Here is a 19,641-nt window from a genome sequence, read left to right as displayed (position 1 = left end):
GAAGCTGTTGTAACTGACGGATTCTCAAATCGTCGGTAATGGCGACCTGTCAGAATAATCCTTCCCGAGTTGACGTTCACCAATGCTTCAGTTTATAATCTGTTTATTTACTGTATTGCTTTTAGCGAATATGACTTAATCAGGAGTGAAAACATTTAGCTAGGGACTTACATTTCTGATTAACTCTACGTTATTAAAATATAAAGAAATGTAAAAGTAATATTGAGGCTCCTCTATTTTATTGCTTTTGTTTATTTAAACTGTTACCCTGCTAAATATCTTAAATGGACTTGTCCTTCTTACAGTCTGGATTAAACCATTTATTATTTTTAGGGACAATTTTAAAAATATGGAGCGACTGAATAGCTAACTGTGCCGACAATGGTCAGATGGCTCCAATGAGCTAACTGATAATGGTCTGCACTGGACGCAAGACTTAGTACATGTATCATAAATATGATTAAATAAAATTACTTTCTTTTAGGGAACAACTTCCTCTCATACAGACTGTAAGGATTATAATATTTATACTTTTTCAAGTATACATGCATTATCAACATGTTTAATTTGTGTTGTGTTTTTGACATTTTCATTTTGTGTTTTTGACTTTTTGCTCAATGACCTCTCCAGTGTTCAGCTGTAAAGAAAAAAGAAAAGATCTTAATCAAGTATTTCTTTATAGTGCTTTTGCTATTGTAGATTCTTTATAACCTTTAGACACATCGTTCTATTTACAAGTTGAGACATAAAGCAATGTCCTGCAGTGAACAGCCTGTTAACAATGTCATAATTATCCTCACAATGTCTCTAGCTCTCTAGCTTTTGTCTTTTCCACACTTCCAAGATCAATATTTTCTCAGAAAGCATTCTGAATTTCATTACCATATTAGCCCCATTTAACCCCTTACAGCCCTTTGAATCATGTTACTAAATCTGCGTGACCCGCTGGGACCTTCCGTCAACTCCTGTAACTTGTATTTCCACACGATCTGTAAAAATGGAGGGAATATGAATTATGGCCTTATTAAATTTGATTCCAACTTTCCCCCGTTAATGCATTTTATTAGCACGAATTACAAAACCTTTCACATCGTTGCAGTGGAGTTATTATATTTCACGCTGTTAGAGACGGAGTTCCTAGTTATGCAGAGGCTTTCATCAAATATGATTATAGAATCTGTCAAGCTTCACAACGACTAAGACCCGCTGTCAGTCGCGAGACATGATGAAATTGACAATAATGTTTACATTGACACCAACATCAACTTCCATTTATGAAAACTTTATTATTTTCTCGAAGAAATAAATGGATTTGATAATAACAGGACCTCTCGATACTACTGGGGGACTAAATTGAAATTGATGACTTTTTGTAAATGCAAAATGCAGACTCCAGGGGGATGCGAAGTTATGAAAAATGAGAATTCATGCATTTGGCATGATGCACGTCATGTGTGTTAAAGATCATCGGGGACAGTTTTCTAAGAACTAGAGTTGAAAATTTTGACACATAAACAATGGTTTATTCCATAGAGGTCTGTAATATAGTTTTTTGGGCGATGAAATTTTTGTTATAGTGTCATCAGAAGGAATTTTTCTTCCATTAAGACGGAAAAAGAATATTAAAAAAAGAAAAGAAAGATTCTGTGTGCTGCATTCTTATTAACTTTCATTGTTTTCAGTAAGAATGTCATCTGTTTTTATTGAAGATGGGTTTTAACATTTTATCTGATTGGTCAGATTAAATTTCAACTTTATGTCAGCCAATAAAAAACCTTGTTACATAGGCTTGTAAGTCTGTGAGGGCATTGTATCAAATGTAATCAAAAAGAGTCTATTTATAGAAGTTCATAACTAGACACAACTGGTTTTTTTCTCTCTTTCTAATGGCAGTTGTTCAATTTCAATTTAATATTCAAGTTGATGTAGCAATTCACAGAGTTTACATTAATCATCCAAATCCATTGTGCCTGGATTAATTTTAACATGGGATAAAATGTAATAATTCAAACACTTATCAATTATTTATAAACGTGAGCTGTATTTAGAACAAGACAAATTTTATATAAATTTATCAGATTTTTAGCTATTAATATTTGCTGTAGAAAATTACTAATTTATTTTCCTCTGGTGACATTTACACAAAAAAGACTGATATGAAAATTTATCCAATTGTATCAATAAATTTATCAAAAATAAAGAGATTAAATCATAGACTCAAATCGCAGATAAAACGTCTGATTTTACGTAAACAATTTGCATAGAAACTTTTGAAAACTTATATTTACTTTGTATCGGAACTATATTTCACATTTATAGGCCTTCTATGCAGTATCTAGGTTTTATTATTTGTTTAATTGTTTGATAAATATAAATGTTTTTGATGTACTTAGATCAAAGGACCATATTCTTACCTAAATATGATAAAATATTATTTAAAAAGATTTGGCAATGACCCTTGAAATACGGACTCGAAAGCCTTCATATCTTGAAATAAAGCATCGAGTAAGGTCATAATTTGTGCAGTATCGTGCAAAAAAAAAAATGAAAATGAAAATAAGATTATAAGAGCATTTTCAAGTTGTAAATTTTTCTTTTATGTTGCAAAAAAAAGCAACAGCTTTAATAATACTTGGGATAAGAGATTGGAATATCATAATTTATACGTTTGATATGGGTTGAATGTCGCAAAACATAATCATTAGTTTCTATGTAATAAAAAGCCTTGAATTTTATTGTTAATATGTAATGATCAAGTACAAAAAAAATACAAACGTTTACGATAGAAACGCAGCCTTTGTGCTCAAAACATAAGCAGCATAGTACCAGCTGATTATCTGCACTTTATCATCAGCAAACATTAGTTCAGTCTTTTAATTTTGTTACATTTTGTTCTAATGAAAGTATGAAAGTTATTGAAGAAATTTGAAATAATTTAAAATCTGATTGAAACTTCTCATCAGCAATTTAGTCATACAGTTAGAGGGGGGAAAAAGCAAAATTTGACACATTATTATGTCAGTTTTATTACCCTCTTGAACAAAATACTAAAATAAATAATATGAAAAATGTTTAATGTAAATTTAGGAAGATTCATCATAACCGTTACAGAAATGAAAGTATTCAGAAATTTTTGTTGCGATTTCAAACAAGTAAAAAAAATCTTTCCATCATAATGCACGATGATTTCTCCAATAACAAAGTTGAAAGTAGGTACGGAACACGTTCATTAATAATAATTAAATATGATAGAACGTCAAATCAGGCAATGGAAAATAATTGATCACTAGTACAGTTTCATATTTTTCATGTCCGCTCCTTTGTTCACAAGCTATAAAACAATGTAATTATGAAATTAGCGAAAGTAACAATAAAATGTTAACATTTGTCATAGAAACATGTAAATATGACAATTAACACTAAATACTTAAGGGAACCCTATCAATTTTAACACGCTAGCATTCCGAGGTTTTTTTCTTTCCCAATTAATTGTGTTTTGATTACACGTTATGTTTTTTTCATCACAAGGGACAAGGGCTCTTAACTTTTGTTAGATATTTCTCATAGTTTATATGATTTTTAAAATAATCAAATCAGTAAAAAGCATGTAAAACCTTGTTCACTGTCTAAATTACATTAGATTTTTTTTTGGGTGGGGGGTGGGGGGGGGGGGGGGGGTAATGTAGGTTAAAAATTTTAAAAATTCATGCCTCAATTTATCAACATCAATAAAAGTACATTTTGTCTCCTTAGTGCAGTAGCGGATTAACTCCTATTAAATTTAATAGGAGTTAACCTGTTACTGCACTAAGTCTTGAATGCTCTACTGAGAAAAGATTGCCTATATGTTAAAATTAGCATCACAAAGAAATTAAGGGGTTTTTATATTAACTTCTTTATTTTGTACTTAGTCCATTATTTAAAATAAAAACAGGCGCTGCCATTGGTTAATTACTAAGCAACACTTAATTATCGGCTATGTTTAAATTTTAGGTTAAAGGCATCATTGGGTCTATTTTTGCATGGAGTTGTATATATTTTTTCGTTTTTAGATTTTTGTATCAAGTATAATATGAGAGAGTTCATATGAATGATTGTCATTGTGGGTAATTAATGTGGATTTGGACAATTACAGGTATTGTTCTAATGGCAGTAAGTGTCTGTGTTACATACTAACCTCTGTAATAAACATTCACTGTAACATGATGAACATGATGAACATAACAGGGTCCTGTAACCGTGCCAACATGGAAGAGTTTTGAGTTTTGTTCCTTCAAGAAAAGAAGAAAAAATTTTGGAACAATTATATCTTATGATAGTTGTATGTAGATTATGAATATTAAATTAAATGAATATTAGTTGATCAAAGGTTGAGTCTCAGGTTTGAAACTTGTCTGAAAAATGGTCTTTTGTGATTGGTTGATTTCAAATGATTTCCAAATCAGCTTATCAAATGTTGTATTCTTGAGACTATTGCAAAGAATTCAAGGATTAAAAGTTAATATAATATATAAATCTATTATAGCCTTTAACCATTATTTTAAGTTCTTTGCCGTCAGGCCTGCCCAAGTACCACTGTTCACGCTGACCAGGCTTTATACTGTTGGTTGTTACCATAATTATCAAAACGCCTTAAAACCTTGAATGGACTGTTCCAAATTCAAAGCAGAACAAATCCATTCAGCAAGTTAAGGGTGGAAATAAATTTGTTTGCGATATAGACGATCGTATATCAGTTGAATATATCTATCTTTATCAGCTGGAACAAACTTGTTTGGTCTCGCATTGTTATTTAATAGCTTCATTTTCATTTTGTTATTTACATATTAAATAGAAACTAAAGATTTAATTTTCAATCAGTAGTGATTAATTTTCTTTTGAAAATTCAAATTGAAACAGGGCTGGAAAAAATAAGCATAACAGTTGATGTGGCACATTCGCTTCTTGTTTTACCAGAGTTCTATATCATTATATATGCATATACATGGATCTGCGAGCTTTGTTCGTAAAGATTCATTAACTTTTTAATAACGTCAAAAAAGACCATTACAATATTGATTTGTTACACCTTAAACTATTAATTGGAAATTTTACCTTGCCTTTTATATGAAGCTGATAATAATTGGTCAAAGGGTCATGGAAAACATTATGTTCAGTTTTGATTTTAGCAAACACTGCCATAAATTTTATTTACATCTCGAAATTTCACAATAAATATAATGTACATGGTTTGATTGACAATCCCTATTCCTGATACTTTTAATATTCCCTAATATATAAGTATCGAGATTGACCTGTACCTGCTAGTAACTGCAAAACGTCACTTTGACTTTTGTTCATTCTCTAACCAGGAGCTGTACAAAGTTCTAGCATGATAATATAACTAAATATGCAGGCTCTTTAACTTCTGTCATAAAGTGCGATATTTTTCTTAAAAAGAAAAAAAGAACTAGTATTATGAACAAAAGATAATTCATTTGATCTTAATTATAGACTTCGGATAACAAGAGAATGTACTATGATGTAGCGGTTTGTGAAACATACTTGTGCGGCATGCATTTTCCATTTTGCTGTCCATTTATTTTAACTAATATTCGCAATCCAACACATGCAAATGTAATTGAAATGATAGTGAAATAAACACTGCTCATAAATGGCGCCATAATTCAGGGATAAAGACTTACAGGATTTCATAAAAAAGCAGGTAAAATACCTTTAATCTGTCGGAAGTGAAACTGTTTGTGTGCGCATCAGTGAAATCTGTAGACTGCTAAGTGGTTTGCATATACAGACTTGTAAAAATGATAGAGTCTTTGTAAACACTCCCATCTTTTAATCATTAACAAAAAACTTTAATACGGATACATATTTGTACGTTAATTACTTACAGTAGCTCTTTGCAGATGATTTTGATATTTTCCGTCCATGGCAACGGTGATATTTTACCTGGGTTTATAAACATTTTTATGATGATGAATATATATCTGTGATCATCAAAGGAGAAGTTGTCCAACAAAAATCGGGAAGTTGGGAATTTTTGTATATCTCCTAAAATAGTTGTAAGGGGTTTGCACTTCTAATGACTCAGAGTCACACCGTTGGCTGTAACGTGGAATTTAATGAACATATCAATAAACAATCGTGACTTTCAGACCGGCTGCTGTGTCCAAACATGAAAGTGGTTTGAATGTAGAAAAGTAGCTGCTTTTTTTTTTTTTTTTAAAAAAGATGAAAACATCTTGAAAATTAAATTAAAATGTCAAATTTAGAAATTTAATGATAATTTTATTTCCGTTTATTTGTCAAATTATCCAATCTGCAATTTTCTTCTCTAATGTATATGGCAAACAATGAATTTATTTTCACTTTTCCAATAATGAAGTTTTGTAACTGTCAATGTTAAAATGCCAATTACTTAAGTGCTAGAGTATTGTAACTGTGTATACAAATAAAGCAGCAGATAGCGTAGTTCTGCGATAAGCCAATTAATGCAAATTGAAAACGATGTGATCGAGAGTTAAGGGATATCAAAGTATAGGGAAATCTTCACAAAAGTGAACATGAAATGTAAATATTGATATTTTAGAAAATTGTATCTTTTTAATGCATTTATTAAAGATTATATATTTTATGCTCGTCGTGTTGATTTTGCCACCTCTTTTCCACTAAGTAAATATTTAACATAGGGTCTCGCTGTGAATAGATTTGTTATAGGTGGCATAATTAAGCCTAGATATCTCTCTTTAATATTTTCTAACTGCGTTTGTCATTTTAATAACAAATATTGTAAAGTGACAAGGTTTTTGGAGGATTTGAAACACAAATATTATAATTTTGGCAAGCCTGCTGTATTTGAAATTTGTCTTCTGCTACAGAATATCACTAACATATGCCCTTCGTTACACAAAACGAGTCCTGCAAAAAAAAAATTGGTAGGGAAAAAAAATTTGTTATCAGTTTGTTGTAGAAAGGTTGGAAATAATTTTAGAGATTATAATGTATTATTTTACATCAGAAATACCAAACTTCAAAGTTACGTTTGATATCAAATAAGTGACAGTTAATCATAAGTAGTTATCAAAAAGTATAAAATCTTCCTTTCTTTCTTCCTAATCTTAAAACACACTTGTAGATCATTTTATGAGGATTTAAATTCCAAATATATCCCAGACATTGTGATACGAAGGAATGCTGTATCGCCATGTTATGTTTTAGATTGTTAATCACACACAGTAATTTCTGTGTCCAATATCTACGTGTAAAGGGAGACAATCTGTCAAGTTTGTAAGCAATACTGAAGAAACAAATAAAGGGAGGTAATTTGATTTTGCTTTTGTTATATGAATGTCCAAGTAGCATAAGGAAAAGGCAAAATTACCTAAATATTTCCCTGATGATGATCAAAGTTGTATGAAAAACTGCTCAATGTCCTTAAAATACCATGTTTCAATGAAATTTTAAAATGAATATTGAAACAGTGTCCCATCATAGCCGAAGTATATGAATTTGTTAGAACGTTTTGATTGTCCCCTAAACTTCACATTGACAATATTAAAAGTGATGACGAGCATTTTGCCATTCCATCAATATAGAAATATAGCCTTGTTTTGACATAGAGTGACAAGTAATAACATACTGTATTTCACCCCTGTCAATATTCATCTTCTTTCCACAACCCGAATAAACAAGTAACCTCTTGAAATGGAACAATTATGAGTGTTAAAAACCCCCAGCAACACTTGAAGGGAATATTTGATTGGTTTGTGCCATCTTTTTGTCGACATTTTTCATCCGATTTATGAAATCAATGTTTGATATAGGAAATGGAATTGTTATATTATTCATGTTGACTGCCCCGCGGCAGATCTTTACGTCAAAATTGGCTCTCCTTCCATTTACAGCTTAGACTGTTACTGTAGGCAGCATTACACTTGGTCAAGCATGAAACATTGGCTTTCTAAAGAAAAGTAATGCGTAAAAGGTCAGAAAAAAAAATCATATGACAATGGGAATTTCCAAAAAAAAAACAAAAAAAAAAATGTCTCAAATATTATTATACTACTAAAAGTCTGATTAACAGCTGGTCACATGAAGGAATTGTTTTGTAGACAGTCTTCACATATTAAAATACATGTTAGTTAGTTGTTTTTTTAATTTTTGTTCTGCTAAAAGCAAAGTTGAGTATTTCAATATAAAATATGATATACATGTATATTGCGACATGGTGACTGAGTCAAGTTTTTTTCCTTACATTACAAGAGAGAAGTTACTATGAATTAAATGGAAATAATTACTATAACTTGATATTGTAGAGTTTGTTTGCCAGCAAAAAACGTTGCTCCTTTTCCTTGAAGTTTGACCTTTGCAAGAAGTCTTTGATTAGCTGAATTTTTTTCAAAAATCATGTTGCAAAGGCATTCAAAGATTGTAGTATCATCAAAAGATACAGCAAGAAGCCTTGTTTTCATGGCAGGCATTAACTCGGGAGGTTTAAAGATTAATTCTATCAAACTACTGGTAGGTTTTGTAAAGCATGAAATATTATGTTCTTTCAAGCCATATCCTGTAATCTTTATATTGCTTATCTAACCATAAATTTATGAATAACTCACTAATATATTTCCTTGTGAAGGAACGGCACAAAAGAAACGAAAAGTAAACATCCGCCTTCTTATTTTTGATTAACAAAGTATGAATTTCATCCTGCCAAATGTTCTTGCAATAAATTATGATGCTTTATATAAACATGGATTTTGATTGATATATTTTTCTTTCTCTGTGTGCTTTACTTTCAGAACTGTATGCATAGGGAGAAAAAAAAAATCAAAAAAGTGTGTTTTTAAGAACAGATGGGTGCACATATTTTTTTTCAGGGTTTTTTTTCTTTATTTTTTTTGTATTTCATTTATTACACAATGCACAGATTACAACTATAGAGCAGGGAAATTTACAGCTGTTAAAAAAAAAGAAAGTTTTAGCAAAATACTGGTATACCACCATAATCAATGGTGTGACTTTTCATTTGAAAACAAATATTTAATTAATCTTTTGGCAAAAAAAACAGAAAAAGGAAAGCTTTATTAGGAACCTGAGCACATAAAACTTAACAGAAATCAGGAATATTCTGTTTAGAAATTGGTCTTTAGTGGGTCTGCACATGGTGTATATATAATAATTATGTTAAAGAATAGGCATAATCAAAACCTGTTTGAGTAATAATGCAGTGCTATCAACTCATGATTCTTATTCATTTTGTTTTTTCATTTTGCAAATTTTTTTTTCAAATATTTTATAATATTTCTAGATTTTTTTTTTTGTATGGTTCGTTGAAGGAGTAAACTTTCTTATTGTGAGACTGAAACCAAATAACAAGCCAGATAATGATCAGAAAGGGAAAACTCCGGCATTGGATTAGCTTTAATGTTTGGTGTTATGTATGTGAGTGGGTTTTTTCACTAGAGGCTTATCAGTTATGATGGTTCTATAGAAATATTGAAGATGAGTTTGATAGTCTTGTGGATGACAGGTTTTTGGTAATTGCCTACATTGCACTATTTTATCATCTCGAACATGTCAGATTTAATACTGATGTAGATCATTTATAATTCTAATTACCTGGCAGGTACTATAGCCGATTTATTACGAAGGAATCCAAAAACTTATTAATTCAAACGCTTTTGCTAGCCAAAAAAAACGAAAAAGAAACGAGGGCGAAAAATTTATTTGTATGACTATTTTAATTGACAGATTATTTATGACTTTTGCAACATATGTTTTCTGTGTGTCGAAAAGAGGCAGGAAATTATTTTTTGTTTTCTCGACAAAATCGGCATTCCAAGATTTTAATCATATGATTCATAACAACCGTCTGATGATTATTTTTCTAATTGAAAGTTTCTGCAAATATAACAAATGAGGAACAGGCGTACTTATGATAACAAGATTTGTCTTTATTATCATTTTCATTTTTTCTATGGCGAAAATAGCTATTATTATAAAAGATTACTCGAGATCAAAGTGATAATGAAACAGAATATTTGCAGCTGGCCATTCTTTTTTTTTCTCTCCAGAAATACTCTCCTTTTTCAGAAGGTAGAAAAATTGCTTATCCCTCCTAGCCAATCAAAACTGTTTATTGAATTTTGATATATTTTGTTAAATAAAAAAATTGCATAAATAAAACAAATCAGTGATTCATGATGACCATTCATTAAAGTGTACTTTATCTATTTTTATGCAAAACACCAAGAACGTTACCATTACAGATCTATTAAGACATTGCAAATATACATGTATATACATTGTTGGTGTAAAATAAATAAATTATATTTTTTGTTACATTGAATTGGCAAACAGAGTCCACCACTTACTCCTACATAAATTAATTGTTTTATACCCCATTTTTCAGTCTCTTTACATTTCTATTGAAAAAGAAAAATCTATTTACAACTTACATTACAAATCGGAAATTACTGAAAAACTCTTAAGACTTTAAGTCGTATAGACTAAACATTTACGCGCATGTTTCATGCAAAAATCTGACTCAAATAATAAACTCTCGCACAAGTTAAGTCTCTGCCAATTTGTCTTAGGAAAGGGAAAAAAAAGATGTATTAATTAATATTTTATTGCTAAGAGTATATAAACAAAAGGCTGTCATATCAACATGATAATATGCAGGCGTGGATTACGAGCAGTAAGATTTGTAATTATATTCTTATCACCAACTCTATAAACATCCCACCCTGTATCAGCCACTGTTCATATATTTATATAGTTAATTGGTAGCTTTTACACATGTCATTTTCTTGACAGTTGTTCTTAAACGGCTGAAAAAAGAAACATTCATAACCTATTGTATATATCATTTATTGTAAATAATATGTTCTCCGTGTCTTCTAGTAATATCTGTGGGAAATGTTGCCGCGGCAACATTGTTCTTGTAGAAATTTCTTGTAAAAACATAATCATTAGTCCTCCTTAACAGATTTGTTGTTAGACAGGGTTTTTTGGTTTGGCAGAGAATTTAAAACCATTTGTTTATTATCACTAGAGAATGTTTGCTTTAATTTCTTTCATTTCTTTTGGCCGAATTGTTTTATGGACTTTGATGTTTCAAGTTAAATTTGACAATATACAAATTTGCATGTTTAGTTTATTTGCATTTATGATTACACAATTTAATAAGTTTATTTTAAAAATATGATAATCATTTTCCTTGTCATAAAGATATAGTGATATATATATATATTATATATATATTTATATATTTTCAGAGAGCAGCGAAGGAAGGTCTTACCTTGGCGGCGATGACCCTTTCTTCAAGCACAAGTGCCGACTGTGTGGTAAAGTGTTTGGAAGTGACAGTGCTCTACAGATACATGTTCGTTCCCATACAGGTAACTAAATATAGAATCACTACAGTCTGGTTACTAAATATAGAATCACTACAGTCCGGTTACTAAATATAGAATCACTTTACTACAGTTACTAAATATAGAACCAGTAAAATCCGGTTACTAGATATAGAATCACTATACTCCTGTTATTAAATATTGAATCACTATTCTTACATTAAATAATGATCAATTAAATAATAAACCAGTCTTAATTCAAAGTTTGAAATCTCAATTATTTGATTGGTAAAATATGAAACAGGACATGCTAAATTGTCCAATGATAAAAGTGAAATAGTGGACTGGTTTCCTTGTTTTGTTGCCTTATCAGCTTTTAAAATCTTGTATAATTTTCATATGAAGTCAATCTTCGAAAAAAGAATTTATTTTCTCTATCTTTTATACAATTTTGTTCAGTATTATATATATTTAATTAATTATTTGTTTGATACATACCCAACTGATTTCAAATGGAATTGAGTACCTTACTGATAGCATGGTGGCGTCAAAAATTTGCGAGGGGAAAGAAATATTTGCTCTATCAATTCTAAGCTGTTGGTTTTTTGCAAGAGAACTATTTTTTGAATGCTCTGTACCTAGGTGCATACTGTCAAGGCTGTCAATGATTAATCTATGGTATGGTACAGCTTGCATTATTTTATGTCTTATGAATGCATAATTATGCGTCTTATAAAAATATTTTGTGAGGGATAATTGAGAGTGTGAGAAGATGTAACGATTGGTTATAGATGATATATCTAAGAAGATATATTTGTTGTGACTGGCCTGCGATATGATAGATCTTGCTGGCTTGTGAATGGTATATATTTTACCAAAATGATAATTCTTTATTATTAACTTATAATCTTGTCTGTGAAAGATAGACAAACTAATGATAATCGTGCTTCTTATTACCTCCCTTGGTAAAGATAAGTTTTATTTGGTTTGGAGAAAGTTTCATGCACTCTCTAGATTTGTCAAGTCTACTAGTATATTAATTAAAATTTGAGATGTTTGGCTTGAATCATTACTTACGAAATGTTGGATTTTAAATTATTATATAAAGAGGATATTGAATGAGTATAGGTTCAAGAACAACTTGCGTAATATTATTTCATTAAACAAGTTCAATAAATTTAGTAATGAAGCGGCACAAATGTAATATTCTATTTATCACATATCCAAAATAAGTAAAAGAAGTACTTTTTAACTGTGTATACTTAAAGCATAAAGCTAACATTTATCTGGTCTTATGCTATGTTTGTGCAGATAATAGTATATGCACGGCCATGCAATTCCCTTTTTATGGAGTCACATTAGTTGCACAGGTATGTGATAAATTATGCAATTATTGGTATTCATTGATTAATACCATGAATAAAATGCTTAAAAATATTTAGAATTCTTCACATGTTACTCAGTGATTTACTTTGTATCATATACTGTTAGGATAAAAGTTTTGCGGAGAAATATATGTTTCCAAAATTCTGCTGACATTTTTTGTTGGCCAATTATCCCAATTTTTTCAGAAATTTTGACAATTTCTTTATCAGCCATCATTCATCAACATAGAGCTTAGATTTTTTATTTTATGGCTGCCAGATATGATTTTCTAGATCCTTTATCACTTCTTAACTGGTTTTTACTTTGAAGGCTGTTAGTATGAATTCAATTAATTAAAGTCAAAGGATTGTCCTGTCATTTTCATGGCATGTAACCTGTTTTCCACCTATTTTTTAACTGCATTTTGTTGTTGGTTTTTAGGATTGTATAATTTATGATTAAATGGTAGGTTTTTGTGGGTGTATATAAAAATAAGTTGACATGGTTTTTAGAAATGAAGTCAGGACTGTAGAGGAGATTTTGTTTTGGGTTTGTTTAGATTTAAGCTCTACTGCGAAACAAGTTCTTCCAACTTGTATCAATCACTTTCAAATCCGCTTTCTGAACCTAACCAGTACTGGTGTCATATGAAAAAAACATGGTCACGACCTGAGTTAGGGCTCAAACCCATGATCCCTGGGTTGAGAGGCAGATACCTACCTTAATCACAAGGCCTCAACTTCATCTGGGTTTGTATGGTTCAGAAGGGTGAGGTCTATCTGTGGACACAAAATAAAAGAAGTAATTTAGGGCTTGTGGATGCCTTTCAGCTTGTGGATGCCTTTCAGTGTGAAAATGATAGTAATTATAAAGTAATTGACTGTAATATTTGGGAAGCACTTATAATGAGTGACCAGTTGTGCAGATTTTGATACATAGGAAGTCACTTGTTTCATATAGGTACAGATGTCATTATAGAGAAAAATATTAGTGACAGCAAGCAGCTGCTCTCAGTTAGGACACTCCGAAGAAATAACAAAATTGATTAATTACGACCAGAGAAAGTTTAGTATTTTTTAACATGAGTTTTGTATTCCAATTATGGAATAAACTGAGACAGTGCAAGGCCGTCTGTTACTTTTCCTGTTTCGCATTAGTTGAATATTAGCTAGTACATATCCAAATATGATTACTGTAATATAATGTAGGCCATATGTTTTCACTTTTTATCACATAATTGATAGAAAGTATCGCCTGCAGACGCTAACGAAATTAATAAAATTAATATAATAATGCACGATATTGCTGGATAGTCCTTTATTTGATCCATATTACACACAAACAATCTAATTAATAAAACACACGAGAGTCATAGATATTGTCTTACTGCCAACTATTTTAATTTACATGTCCATTCTTTGGTCAGATCCCGATGAAAAACGCGTGTACGTTAATGGTAGGTTACTCCTAGGCTCTGAGGGCAAAATATGACAGAGAAATTAGAGAAACACCTTACTTAATTATGAATAAGATAAACAATAAACGAATTGAAGAGAGATGTTGGCAGAATTTGAGTCGCAGTCATATGCGTGATGGATATTTATGTCGCCAATGAGGAGTGTTACAATTTGTCAAAAATTACAAATGTTGCCGTGGTAAACACATCATAAACTTACATTTGTTTTAACAACATTTACTAATTAGGAACAACGTTACACCTGTTTTATGGTAAAAAGAGGCTGTCTCGTAAATCGAGCCGATATTGACTAGACGAACTTTACTGCGTTAGTATTATTAGTTTTAGCATCGTGATGAAATTATTCATTTGATAGTCTGACATGTTAATATAGCAATAATTCAGTAATTTACTATTTTTGCCATTTCTGAATAATTAGATGTTAACAAATGGTGATTATTTCAGTAGTAACCGCTGAGAGAGTTGCAGAGAATATTACTTATGATTAAGTAATGCTTTCTTTTTAAATTGATAAATATTTGGTTACTTTGTTCAATAACGGCTGTTCCATTAATTTTAGCTAAGAACAAAATTTATCAACACGGTTTAATTGTATAATAGTTGACATCGGTGTGGAAAAATCAAGACTGCCATAATTTCCTGTACAAAATCAACAGCATTTCCAGACATTCTGTCTTTTACGCTCATCTTTCTTTGTCTAATATCTTTTTAAGGGGAAGTATTGTTCAGTATGTATGTGTAAAAAGTTAGGAGATTGACAATAAATATGTACGAAAGTTGCAATTTCCCAATAATTTCTGACGGGACTCTTTATGACTGTTTTCTGCATAAGGAAGAGGGGACTTACGTATCACATTGACAATATACTGTCTCGTGCATGAGTATCACAATTTGTTTAACTGGATTACGCGAAAGTAAAACTAAATTTTAGTGACATGTTGCTCTGTATAATGCGATTAGAACTCTTGTTTGTCTTTCAGACTACCATCAGTGGTCGTAATTATACTATCTATACCCTTTCCAAAAATTTAATAAATATCTAATTTCTCGAGCCTTTCTAATCATTTTGATGAAACTTAGCCCGACTGAATGATATTTATACCTATTTTCATTGATTTTCTTTCGTAAATATGAAAATTAACAATGACTAGAGGGCGTTATTCGAGAAAACGCGTACGGGTGTTAATTATTAAAGACTTTGCCTGTCAACGGAAAAGTCTCGTAATTAAAATTTGTGTTCTTCGAACAATTATTGTGACAAGACTTTAAGATTGAAAATAACAAGATTTTGGTAGGCTATAGAGATTTAATTAACGAAAAAGAATTAAAATTGGTTTAGTTTTCCTGTATCAGGGTGTTCCCGTTGCTTGACTTACATCAACGAAACTGTGGGCTGCTAGAGCATGTTATGAGGAGAGTGTTTGAGAAGAGTGCAGGAAAATACCCGCACATGCTTTTTTCCGAATGTTTGTGCAAAAAAATCACATGAAAATGTCAATTTAAGTTTCTCTGTTTTGTAACAGATTGTTTTCGTTTGGGATATTTCTGTTTGTTTAAAAAGGAGAAGTACTCAGGTATTTGTTTCTCTTTTGGAAACTGTTTCGAGAACAATTATTCTCTGATCTTACTTGAAATGAGGCATTAATTCCTGTAGCCAAGGATTGGAAACTGTTCTCACACAGTGTTGAATGGGTCAAAGAAAACAAATGATAAAGAAGACATACTTTAATGATTGAATTTTCTTATAAAGTACATGGATTCATATGAATTTTTTAACCAAATCAAAGAGGCAATAATCAATAATCTAACAACTTTTTTACTGTTTACTGGTATCATAATTCAAACAAATTCAAAAACATGTTGTCCACTGTTAGTTGGAAGAAGGTAACATTGTTCTAGAAATGAACAATGCCCGTTATAGAGAAAAGACTGTAACTTAACAATTATATTATTCTCGGTAACAATTATAACTTGAGGACGGTAAACAATACAATTTTTGTGTTTCAAGAGGTTCAAAGCTGATAATGAGTCGAAATTCTGATGCATAATTGCTGACCAATTATCTTTAAGCGTTTGCTTAAATTCAATTTTTAAAGTGACAGAGTGAAGGGATAGGGTTAGCTCTAAGTTGCCGCGGCATTTTTATGGTAATTTTCTCACATTCAGTTACATTTTGATGAATTTTATTAGACTCAAAATGGCAATCGTTACGCAAACGCTTCTCACACATGTGAACATTTTATTAGATATGCATTTGGGATAGTAGAATACAAACCTTAATTACAATTTCTTTTTGCTTGGCTAATTACAACGGCTAATTAAAATTGATAGAATTTTCCAGTATTTATTTCTGCAAATTCTATAATTTGGTGTGTTCGCATGACAGAAATTTGTTTTGATGCATTGAAACTGCGGGTAATTGGAATCTACGACATGCACTCCATGTTTATTACCGCTTAGAAATAGTTAAGGGCGTTGAAAGTTTTTTGTTTTTTATTTTAAACTTATTTGAAATTGCAGCGTTAAAATTCAAATAAGAAATGAAAAATACATGTGACTATAGTATAGTTTAATTGAAATTAGTCGCCTTCTACGTAGGAAGTTTTTACTTCAGGCATGAAAATTAGATTATGCGAAAATTAACTAAGTAAAAATTATTTTCAAGAATTTGGTCTTGAAATTTATGACCATTTAAAATAAAGGCTGAAAGAAATTAAAGGAAAGTGAATCTTAATTATTTAGATGAAAATGTATGCTCTGAATAATTATTTTAATGTGTTTTTCATAACTTAGTAAAATGTGATAAATAAGATTAAAAGATATAACAATTAAAAGCACTCAAAATCTACTTAGACCACTGTTCTTTTTCTTAATTAATTAGTTGATTAATTTATTAATGATTATAATATTTTACATTTTTACAAGTTTAATTGTTAGAGTTACTTCCCTTTAATTTTCTGTATTACAAATTGTAAATGATACTTATGGTTACATGACTTCCCCTGGAAATGGTCATTAAATGGAGATCAGGTGTTGTATAAATATATCCTTGATTTAAGTACATCTGTGAGTGCCTATCACTTGTTTATAATTCTTTCATTCTAATATCTGTCAGTCACAGATAGATAGCAATCAGACTGATTATGTAACATGTATAACTGAACCATCAAGAATTAGGGGGGGTTCGGAATTATTGTTACGGTTCAGGGGCGTTCAAAGGTAGGCCAGCCCTGTTTAAGATTGCACTTGTCAGATAAAGGGCAGATAAAGGCCTGATGAGACAAATTTGATCAAATTTTCGGGCAAATAAATTGATAAGATGAAGGCGAAATTGAAGATTTATAGCGCTAATGAACCAATGGGAAAATTTGCATAAAAGAGTATTATTATTGAACCGCAGTAAGATTATGAAATTCTGATAGTAAAATTGTTCATGGAATATGAATCAGTAAGATTGTGCAGGGATTTATGTTAGGATAATCAACAGGGGCTGAAATGTTACACGTTTAATTGTTCCGGGTAAAGATAGGGCTTTGTGTGAACATGCATCTTACATGCCTCACAGAAGATTATATTATCAAACGCCTGTTACTGATATATGAAACAATATAATGCAGTTAGTTGAATGGAAGCAGCATTCATTATAAGTATTGTTGAATCTTACAATAGCAAAGTTAAAGGGACTCCACCGCGTTTTTTTTTTTTTTGACAAGACAGGAGTGGAAACTTTTTTTTCGGGATTAATGTTCCATTTGATGTAGGTCTAGACCAATTACTTGTGTGCAAAATTTCAGAAAATTGGCTCACTTGGTTTTTTAAAAATGATTATATTATGAAAAATAATCCAAAATTGAAAAAACGTTGCACTCAAATTGAGCTAATAAAGGACAAAAATACTATTTTCAATTTATTTCTGAGTATATTTCTTAAATACCTTTTTGCACATCTTTCTGTTTTAAGTGCCCAGGTTGATCTGTGTAATTAATTCAAATTTTATGTCTGTGGGTTTTTGGACCTTAGTGGAGTTCCTTTAAACAATTTTTTTTTGAAATTTTGACTTTCTTTTCATTCTGTCTTAAATGTGGTTTTAGCCACAATTGTATTTATGTTTTTTTGGTATGCATATTTTTTTCTGTTATTTAACGAAGATAAATTGTAAGTATCACTTGAAGTAATTGTGTGTATATTTTATATTTTATGACACAGACCTTCAGGGCTATATAATCAAAATGAAATTTGTGACCTTTGCACTGTTGAAACGGACACTTTTTGTCTGAATCTGCTTTGTCCATGTGTCATAGTTGACGTATCGTGTCATTAAACACACCAGTTTAGATATATTTCTTTAACCATTAATTTTAAAAGATGAAATTAAATCCATTCATTTGAAAATGGAATTCTGAAGCATAACCGCAGGGCAATTACATAAGCATCTTGATTCAAACGATTTTGTACAATTTTGGACAATTTCCCTGGGTGGTTTTTGTATTGAGCTCATTAAAAATGAAATAGTCGCAACCTCTTTAACCCGGAGATGGACATAATTTTGAAAGTTATCTTGAATAATGATCAGAAAATATGTCTATGGACATTAAATTTGAAAATGTTGATTTAATCACCAATAACAGCTATAACACCTGGGTAGAGAGGGTCAGAAAATAATTTTGGGGGTCAAAGTGCCCTGAAAAGGAAAAGAGAGAAAAGTATGTGACACTTTGAAGAAAACGTGAATTTGATTGTTTATTGGTTTGAAAAGTTTACAAAAACTTATGAAAGTAAATAAATAAGCATTGTACAATGATGGCGTAAATCCAACACCCCCTCCCCTCAGTATTCAAGGAGGGTGTCACCACCCTCTCCACCCTAAAAATTAGGTTCATTTATACAACAAATTATCTGAAGACAGTGTATTATTTTGCAAAAATGGCGTTACTGTAAGTGTGCACCTATTCCTCCTATATTAAAGTAGATTCTAATATGTTTAAATAAGACCAAAGATCTGAAGCTTAACCGTTAAAATGTCTACTGAAATTAATTTTTCCATTAGATTTTATTTAAAAGAGACTTTCCTTAAGAGGTTTTTCGAGGCAAAATGTGAATTTAGATTTATCCGAGCGTCTAGACAGTTTCCATGAAAATGAAAAAAAAGTATAATCAAGTTTATTTTCTTCGCAAATCAGTTTGGCGTGTCTATTAACATTGCCAAGGAAAAGAAACAAAAACATTTGTCCGTTTTATAGTCAATTTGCACTTTTTTGACTATGGACATATAATTTTAAGAAGGAAATTCCTGGTGACAAGAGACAGTTTTCAGCTGATTCTATTATATCGCAAGCACTCGGGATGACCGATTGAGGATGACCAATACAAAATTCAAAAGACGGAAATTATATTATCCGCAAATAGATGCGTTCATTCAAGCAGAATTCTAAATTTCATGTTATT

General features: G+C 30.8%; 1 protein-coding gene across 4 annotated transcripts in view; it reads left to right on the top strand.

The window, feature by feature from the left end:
* LOC132725965 (sal-like protein 1) overlaps positions 1-19,641 on the top strand; it is a 91,916-nt gene that overhangs the window by 59,817 nt on the left and 12,458 nt on the right. For all 4 annotated transcript variants that reach the window (XM_060711194.1, XM_060711193.1, XM_060711196.1 and 1 more), the window contains exon 4: positions 11,277-11,399. In XM_060711194.1, coding sequence (XP_060567177.1) covers positions 11,277-11,399 — 123 coding nt within the window. The remainder of the gene's footprint in view (positions 1-11,276; positions 11,400-19,641) is intronic.

The sequence above is a fragment of the Ruditapes philippinarum genome, unplaced genomic scaffold, assembly GCF_026571515.1.
Source record: "Ruditapes philippinarum isolate M1 unplaced genomic scaffold, ASM2657151v2 ctg554_1_1_1_1, whole genome shotgun sequence".
NCBI classification, from domain to species: domain Eukaryota; kingdom Metazoa; phylum Mollusca; class Bivalvia; order Venerida; family Veneridae; genus Ruditapes; species Ruditapes philippinarum.
This window is presented reverse-complemented; position numbering and strand designations above follow the sequence as displayed.